Source organism: Condylura cristata, unplaced genomic scaffold, assembly GCF_000260355.1.
Source record: "Condylura cristata isolate star-nosed mole 26May11 unplaced genomic scaffold, ConCri1.0 scaffold00028, whole genome shotgun sequence".
Taxonomy (NCBI): Eukaryota; Metazoa; Chordata; class Mammalia; order Eulipotyphla; family Talpidae; genus Condylura; species Condylura cristata.
This window is the reverse complement of record NW_004567129.1, coordinates 11,025,061-11,034,267: the sequence shown is the minus strand read 5'-3', so window position 1 is coordinate 11,034,267 and position 9,207 is coordinate 11,025,061. Positions and strand designations below refer to the sequence as shown.

At 51.1% G+C, this 9,207-nt stretch overlaps 1 protein-coding gene across 1 annotated transcript; it reads right to left on the bottom strand.

Annotated features, from left to right (window-relative positions):
• Positions 1 to 1,458: 1,458 nt before the first annotated feature.
• On the bottom strand, positions 1,459 to 3,522 carry LOC101622992 (carbohydrate sulfotransferase 6). Its single transcript, XM_004690168.2, has 2 exons — positions 3,448 to 3,522; positions 1,459 to 2,751 (listed from the first exon to the last, which is right to left on the bottom strand). The coding sequence occupies exon 2, from the start codon at positions 2,733 to 2,735 to the stop codon at positions 1,548 to 1,550; it is 1,188 nt and encodes a 395-aa protein (XP_004690225.1). The 5' UTR covers positions 2,736 to 2,751; positions 3,448 to 3,522; the 3' UTR covers positions 1,459 to 1,547.
• Between the last annotated feature and the right edge of the window lie 5,685 nt (positions 3,523 to 9,207).

Sequence of the window (9,207 nt, the reverse complement as noted above, 5' to 3'; positions counted from 1 at the left end):
AACCCCTTCTGGTGAGAGCAGTAGCAAAGGCAGCCACTTCATTTTTGAGGTAATAGGGAGAGTAGTTCTGGTGGCAAATGTCAGTCCCCAAGTTAACTCTGTACCCTAGAGGGATCTGGGGCATTTTGTTGGCAGGGATTCAAATCTGCTTCCCTACCCTCAGACTCCCCCACCCCATCCTTCTAACATTTACCAAGTACTTCCTGGTTCATCTCCCAGGCTCAGGACTAAACCCCTATACATCTAATACCCCTGCCACTAAGACGCTGTCAGAGCTAGTTACTGTGTTTTGCAGTTAAGATTTATACTGCTTTCCTCCAGGAGTTGGTCAGGAAGGACAGAAGGAAGACAGAAGCCCCGCAGAGCCGTCTAAGCTCACCGCAAATCTTATCTAGTTACATTCACCCCGTGACCTGTCCCCCAGCCACCGATCTCTGCTGCCAACCTCTTGCTGCCCCTCACTCGCTTTGTCTGGCTTGCTGTCCAGGCCTCCCGGTTCTCTTCCTCCACCTTTCCTCATGTCGCCTCCCTCCAGGCTTGTCTAGGAGGTTCTCTAGTTTCTGCATTTGGCCTCAAAGCTCACAGCCTCCTGCCTTCTGCAGGTGTGGCCCCAGCCATAGCTGCTTCCTCCTCTCTAAGACTAAGAAATTGGAAAAATCTGACCCTTCTTTGTCCAGCAGACCCATCTCTGCAAGCTTTATTTCCCATCTTCTCCCACTTGCAGCCCAGAGCAAAACCCCCTCCTCCCCTTACTTCTCTCATTCCTGTGACCTTGGACAAGCACTTTCACTTCCACATGTCACCTGTCAAACTTTGCAGGCTGTAAATTCTAATCCGTATTACAGGAGTTAGTTGTATTTGTTTCTTTACGTGGGACTTCTCCTGTCAGGATGAATCAAAGGTTCACTTGGTGGGGGGACTGGGAGGTGGGGCAGAGGCCAAAGGGAGACCACAGAGAGAGAGGCATCTTGCCTGACTTCCTAGGGAAGGAATAGGTCAATGTAAACACGGGGGACTTTGACATGCGGTGCCACCTGTGTGGGGAGTTTGGAGTCCAGGTGTGTGCTGCGTGCACCAGCACATGTACATGTTGGGCCGTGGGGGTGAAGAGCACACACTTCCGGGGCCAGCCATTCCTGTGTCCTCCACTTCCAGGGAGCGGTGACCACTCTTCTCAGGTGCTAGATGAATACCAGGGGAGGAAACAGTTAAGGGGAAAAAGAGCACCTGAATCAGAGTCAAGTCAAAAGGAAGTGGGGGCCCGAGTTCTGCTTTCCATGAAGAATATGGCTGATGGGAACCTTGTTTCCCATCAGGCATGAAACCAGCTCCAAAAGGGGACTCAATGGAAAGTCAAAAAGAGGGAAGCAGCAGCAGCATCGTGTTTAGGGACTCATTCCTTTCCTGCTACAGGGCAGGGCCCCAAAAGCCCCACCACTCCGGCAGCAATCCCTCACCCCCACCCCCCAGCACACCTGTTACCTCGCCACCATACATACTGCATACGAGTCTCTGGACCATAGTGACCACCACGACCCCCGTCTCAGCTAAGGCCCAGGGTGTGCCGCAGTGGACGATGCCCAGCTGAAGCTGCTGGGGCCACGTGGCAGCACCAGATCCAGGGTTAGGTCGCGCTGCTCCTCCTCGGAGAACACGGGTCGATAGCCCAGCAGCTGCAGGGCGCCGGCACACAGCTCCTGCACCCTGCGAATCTTGGCGAAGGGCAGCGCATGGCGCCAGGCCTGGGAGACATTGAGCGCGTCCCTGGATGTGGTCTTGAAGGCCTCACGACGCGCGCCTGGTCCGGATCCATGTGTAATGTTGTGGATCCAGGCTTCCAGCTGCGGCGTGAGCGTCAAGCCTGCGAAGGCGTAGAGCGCGCGGATCTCAGGGAGCGGCGCCCGCGCCAGATCCTCGAAGCGCACCAGGCGGTAGCGGCCCCGCAGGAAGGGCGCAGGCTTGTGCAGGGCGGCCTCGGCGATGCGCACGTGGCTGCGGCACACCTCGCGCACCACGCGCAGGCCGGGGTCGGCCTCCACCCAGGTGCCATTGGTGCCCAGCACGATGCCGTTGTCACGAGCCAAGGCTTTGGCTGTCTGCTCGCGAGAGCGCAGCACGGCTCGAGGGTCGCGGACCAGGTGCACGATGCGCAGGTTGAGTGCGGGATCGTTTAGTAGCGGGTAGAGCACCTGCAGGTTAAAGAAACGCACCTCCTTGAGCACCACGTGGCTGTAGGAGCGGCAGGCCTCCTGGGCCAGGCTGAACGGCCTCCGGGCACACAGTGGCTTGCACACAGCCTCACTGCTGATGGCACCGCGTTGGAAGGCGCTGCAAGCTGGCGGCGAGCACAGCGCGCGGCTCACCGCCCACTGGAAGAGGTCTGACAGGTTGCGACGCCAGGGCAGGTAGGCATCGAACACGTCCATGTCGCACAAGAAGACGGAGCGCACCAGATCGCGCACCGCCATGTGCAGCGCCGGCGCGCTGCCCTGCGACAGAGAGGCCCATACGTGCCAGGCGGGTTCCATCAAGTAGAAGACATCGGGATGCTGGCTGAAGAGCTGGCCCACGAAGGACGAGCCGGAGCGCCACGAGGACAGCACCAGCACGTGCACGCGCTCCTCGCCGCCGGCTGGGGACAGAGGCCTGGGCCGCGAGACCAGGAAAAGCAGGAGGCCAGTCTGTGCCAGCAGGAGCGCCGTCACCGCGGTGCTGGAGACCCGAGGCAGCCACATGCTGCTGGCCAGGAGCCTGGGGGAGAACAACGCCCTTAGCCACAGTGGCTCCCTTACCCAGCCCACACCCCCAACTCCTACGCAGACCCAGCAGGTAGCAGCTGGGATTCTGCCAGCTCCCCAAACCACAAAGACCTCAGGTGGGCTCTCTCCTAGGAAGTTCAAGTGAAGATATAAGCCACGATCAAGTCCATGCAACACATAAGGCCAGCTGCACCACGCTGTGAGAGATGTTTCTTTCTATTTACCTATCTGGAGAGGGAGCTATTTTTCAAATACAGTTTCTGCCTTTTACTGAAAAATTCCTTTAAGGAATTTTAGATTGAACAGCTCCATGGGTGATTTGGCCAATGTGAGCGCATCACCAGTTTCCCTCAGATTGAACCTGGGCTCTGCCACTTCCTAACCTGTGATCTTGGACCAAACGCTTCATCACTCTGTGACTCAGTTTCCCCAGTAGATAAAGGATAAAACTAGCCCTGGAGTATTGGAATGAGGACACAGTAATGCCTACCACTGAGAATTTGCACTTTGGGCACAGTGGTCATAGATGGTATGATTGCTTTTAACCGGCTGCCCCCAGTTTGGTAAGGGTGTCTCTCTGGAGCCAAGTGGGTTTGCAGAAGAAGCCAGAGAAGGGAGAGGTGGGGTAGAGCCAGGCAAGGGGAGAGAGGAGGGCAGAGTCAGGCCCTGGCCTTGCTGAGTTACTCACCGCTGTGGGGGCTGTGTGCAGAGTAACCCTGTGTGCAGGTGGATCACAAGTCCATGGGAGATGCCTGCAGGGGCATCTGAGGGAGATGCCTCAGGGCCTGGGGAAGCAGGAGAGAGGTTAGGTTAGAGCTCCAGGGGGAGAGAGTCCTGCCCCTTGGAGGGACCACGTTGTCCATCTGAGAAAGTTCCCCACCATGAGGGCAGATACACCCTGTTCATGACCTGAGCTGGGGACCCCTTGGAAACATTTTCCCAGATGACATGGACTGCCTGACTCTCCTGCTGGATGCAGGAGTCCCTCTGAGGCCCTTGTTGCCACTGGAGAGCTGAGATGGGAACGAGTGATGAGTTCTCCAGGAGTTCCTGGACAATGAGGCTGCTAACATGTAAGTGCTTTGGCCTCTGTGAGGAATGCTGTTACCAACGTATAGGGAAAGGGCTCGAGAAGGTGCCATATATGGCCCTGTCCCCGCCTCTGTTGCAGAGTCTGGAAAGAAGCAACCCCAGCAAGTCTCCTCCAGGCAGAACCCGTGGGGTCACCACAAGTAGAATCCAGCAGCTCCCAGGCCTGCATGTAGGCCTCAACCACCCTGGAGTCTAGTGCATCTTGAGCATGTCCTGCTTGTCCCATAGGGTGAAAGGAGCACTCAGCCCGGCTCCTAACTCCCAAAGGTCCTAGAGTTTTCTCCTCTTTGTACCTGTTGCTCTCGTAGTGCTCTCAAGAATGAGCTGCTCTGGAAGAGGGGACTGGATGTTTCCTCCTGCTCTCAAAATATCTGCTCCCACAAAAGCTCCCTCCCCTGACTATGCTGCCACTGAGAGCAGCCAGGGTCTAAATTGTAGGCAGGTCCCCTCTCGGCCCCTCCCACTTGTGAGGAACCCAGCATCTGTCACCTGCTGTCTCCAGGGGCCCATGGGCTTGCCTGGAAAAACCTGGCAGATGAGAGAAGCTGCCAATGTTCTGCACATGTCTCCTCTTAAAGGTGTGTGAAGAAGAGCGCAGAAGAGGCCAGGAACTCACAGCTCATGTTACAGGGCACCCCTGGTATGAAATGGGCTGCCTGATTGTGGGTCCTCACCTGTGCACTTAAAGTGACTTATAATAAGACTCAACTGCAAACCAAATTCTAGGGCCTCCTGGTGGTGCAGGGGTTAAGTCTCAGCACTATCAAGCTATAGCCAGCCACTGAGGCTTGAGTTTGACGCCAGCCAGGGAGCTGACCCACATGGCGCAGCAGACCTCTCCTGTCTACCTGCTGCGCCCCTCAGCAGGATATTTCAGTACATCTGCCTGTTCTGCTCCCTGGTTTGTCTCTGGTGAATCTTCCCCTCCCAACTCTGACCTGTACCCCAATTTTTGTATGCATAAATAAATAAAAAACAAATAAAAACCAGCCTATAATTTTTTTTATCTGCAATAAGGACTCAGGTATTCTTAAACCAATCTTACTAGTTTTTGATGACAACTTAAGGCTGCTTAGGTAATCCAAAATCTTGGCTCTCTTTTACCCTTATATTTGTTAATTGAAAAACAAATATATAATCTGTTTCATAACCCTGTATGAAATGGGTGGCCTGACTGTGGGTCCTCACCCATGTGTTTAAAAGGGACTTACAATAAGACTCAGCTGCAGGCACACACAAAAAGGTTAATGAAGGGTTTATTTACAAAAGAAGGGGAACTGAAGAAATAAGTATTTCTGGGAGAAAGAGAGGGAGATAAATTGGTAAATGCACCCTACCTGTTCCGCTGACCTGGAACCCCAGCGGCACACTGAGAGCTGGTAGAAGCCAAGAGAAGCCAAGCACCAAGAGGCCAAGAGAGCCCAAGGCCCACATGTTGGCTTTATGGCAAACCTAGCTGCTTAACTCCACCCTCAGGTCCCAGCAACCCTCCCTTCAGAGATGATGGGATTTGTAGTTTCCTGCATCTCCATGGCTTTGGTTGGAGTCAGGGTGGAGTCCACAAAACCTGTGTGGAGTTCCTTCTGGGCATCCTTTCCTCCTAACACTCATACTGGCTGACATAAATTACCACAAGTGCTAGGTGCTTTCCATCCACTCTCTGAGCTGGGCACTTTGGTCTCAGTTCTTTAGGCCAAGGATACCAGGCTTGGAGAGACAGTGGGTAAACTGGGACCGAACCCAGAACACTCATTTCTAAGTTCCTGGTGCTGGCTTCTCCCTTCCTGTAGCACACTGGGCCCTGATGTTTGGCCCAAACCCAGAAGCCCTGGCCAGCCAGTCCTCCCCTGGGTAGGGAGGATCCTGAACCCAGGCCAAGGTGTCTGTTACCTGCACTCCAGGGAAGCCAGAGGTTTTCTTAAGCTACTCACACAATACAGGAACTGTGACCTGATCCTGTTACTGCAACTCAAGGACTAGGAAAGGAACTGAAACAGTGCTTACCACACAGGGTATGCAAAGAAGTCCAGATCCCAAGTGGGAGTTGCACATGTTCAGCATACCACCAACAGCCTCAGGGCCCAAAGTTAGGAAGCACACTGCAGGCAGGCAGGCAGCGATTAGGTATTTTATCTTAGTGATAGAATTTTCTCCTCCCAACCTCTTAAAGAGGTAGAAATGCTCCTTGTCTGTTTTAGTTGAAGCGGTGGGGTTCAGAGACTGGGATACTCAGTAAGTGACAGGGCAGGGATTTAACATCAACTGCCAAATCCCCAGTATAGTGCTCTGGGATAGGCCCCATTCCTAAGCCTCTAAAAAGCCCCCCATTCTGGAAGGCTTGCCCTTCCCCACCCCCAGTATCTTACATTTTAAATTCCTTTGGGAAGCTATGTAGGTATTATATGTTTAATTTGGGGGCAGAGGATCTCCCTGGTGGTGCAGATGTTAAAGTTACAGTACTATCAAGCTATTGACAGCTACAGCAATGTGAGTTCAATCCCTGACCAGGGAGCTGACCCCCATGGCACAGTAGACCTCTCCTGTCTCACCCACTGCTCCCCTCAGCAGTGTCCTTCAGTAGATCCTCTTCTGCTCCCCACTATCTCTAGTGGATACACTCACCCTACTTCACACCCTTTTACTCTAGCCTGCACCACAGCTCTTGTATGCATAAATAAAAAACAAGAATGTTGGGGAAGAAATGGCCAGCTTCTACCCCAAATTTCTAAATGTACAGATGAGGCCTCGTGGGCTCATGTTTTATTTGTGAAAATTAGGAAAGGGCCCAGCCTCTGGCAGACACAGCCGGCCACACAGCAGGTGTAAGGTGTGACATGCTTGGCGCCCTCAGGAGCAATCCTGCCTCCAGCTTCCACCAGGTCTTAGATAGTGGTGATGGAAACAAACATTTATTTTCAGGGAGGTGGGTGGGAGTAAAGAACAAGAAGTCACAGATGGAACAGAAAGTTCCTTCTAAACTGATACCTAGGACCATCTTACAGAGAGATCTTTCTCAAGTCACTGAAACTTTTTTTTTGTTAGCTATAAACTATGTGGAGAATTAAATGTTGTCAATATAAATACACATAGCTAAAATAAGCTAAGCTACCCCTAGAAGTTTATACAAGGAAGTAACCCTGTTAGTTATTTTTAAAGGGCGGGAGGGGAAGATGGACATAAAATAGCTAGAGAAAGGACATTTCAGGATAAATCCTTTCTGAACATTTGAATTTTGACTATATGAACACCAATAACGAAATATTAAAATAGCTTCAAACAGGGCCCTTCCTGGTGGCACAGCGGGTTAAAGCACTGCACTAAGAAACTTAAGCCACTTTCGCATGAGTTCGATCCCCGCCTGCCCCAGAGCTGACCCACATGGTGTGGCAGACCTCTCCTGACCCGCCCGCTGCTCCCCTCAGCAGTGTACTTCATCGATCTGCCTGTTCCGCTCCCCACTCTGTCTCTGGTGAATCCCCTCACCCTCCGCATCTCTGGCCTATACCCCAGTTCTATATGAATAAATAAATAAATCTTTGAAAAAAAAAATAGCTTCAAACACATAGTTTAAAAATTCAAATTCTTTCTATTGAGTCCTACTTACCCAAGGTAACCACTTTCAAATTTGTTAGCTGTTTCTTCTGCTCTGCTAATGACCTTTTTTAAAAGGTATACTTTTATTTATGCATACAAGAACTGGGGTGTAAACTAGCTGTTTGGGAGTGAGCGGACTCACCAGAAACAGAGTGGGGAACTGATCTACTGAGATACACTGCTGAGGGGAGCAGTGGGTGAGACAAGAGAGGTCTATTAGATGTGGGTCTAACATGTGGGCCAGGTCCCTGGCCACGGATCAAATTCATGTTGCAGTGGCTGATGATAGCTTGATAGTGCTGAGACTTTAACCTCTGCACCACCAGGGAGGTCCCCTTCTTATTTCTTTATTTAAAAAGCATGAATTGTGACTGTTACGGTTTATGGAATTTTCTGATGATTTATTCTAATGAAAAATAAGGCCTTCATTTCCCTACACAATGTCCCCCCAGAACAAGAGGGAATATATATTTTTCTTTTACCTCTAGTCTCTTAAAATAATTTTTGGTCAAGTCAATTATTATTAGAATTTATGCAACAGCTCACAGCTGAAGCACGTAACATGCAAGGAGTCAACTTTCTTACACAACCTCTTGTTTTCCTCAATTCATTTAAAGGTTAAAGTGTCAACAGAAGGGTTGAAAGGTAAAACTGAGGAAACAGAGAAAGTAGAACAGAAAAGATAAATGATAAGGATGGAAAATAGAGAAAAGCTAAGAAAGTCAGAAGATCCAGCCAAGAGACCCAACAGGCCAGGAACCCTGTCACGGCAGAGCTGACAATCTGGTCAGGAACATTTACACCCATGTGATGGTCCAGGAACCAGAGGGTCCAAGTAAGCACTTAGTCGTCCATCACCACAGGCGGTGGTGCTGGTCCTGACGTGCTTTTCTCCTGGACTCTGGGAAGATCCCCTACCGTTCCCCTTCAATCCATATCACACCATCCTGTTCCTGTCCTACTTAGCAGCCTTTAGCTTCCACTCTCACTTCCCATAATCTGCATCCAGCATCCTGGGTTTGTGAAGACCTGGAATCATCCCTGTTCCTCGGATAAGATTCCTGCTCCTCTACTCTCCCACTGTGGTGACTGGTTCTGATTCTACCAGGGCTTGTCTCTGCCTCCTTTGATGACACCTCACGGGGGTCACTCTCTCAAGGCTCACACCATTCTGCCCTGTGTGACCCTCTGCGTCCCCTTCTGTCCTGTGAGCAACTTGAGGGTCAGGATTGTGGGTTTTTGCAAGTAGGTGCCTGTTCTTAGGCATTTCATGGGGACTCAGCTCTGCCCAGGCCCCGTTGGACAGAGCTCTTTGCGTCCACTCACTTCCTGTTTCCTCTTCTTCTGATAACAGCCTCTTGATTTTCTTTGATAAACCTCTGTTTGCCCATATAGGTGCACATGGTTTGATTTTCTTTGATAAACCTCTGTTTGCCCATATAGGTAACACCCCCATTCTCTGGGTTCCATGTGCCTCAAGCCTGGCTCACATGTATGTTTTACACATTGTTTCCCCCACTATAGCACCTGATTTAGGAATAGAGATCTGTCTGAGGTCTAATCCCAGGATTTTTGTAGATCTGCAGGAAAAAGGAAACTGTCTGGGTATGAAGTCAGCACAGAAGAGAATTAAATAGAGCAAGACTGAGAATTTTTAAACAAGCTGACAGCTAGCTTTTAGCTGTGCAAGAATCACCTATACCCCTCTCAGCTAGAAAAAATAGTCTGATTTTGCTCAAGCCAATCTAAGTTGAGTTTCTGT

Coding starts and splice junctions, on each gene's coding strand:
- LOC101622992 (XM_004690168.2), bottom strand. CDS start 2,735: ATGTGGCTGCCTCGGGTCTCCAGCACCGCGGTGACGGCGCTCCTGCTG.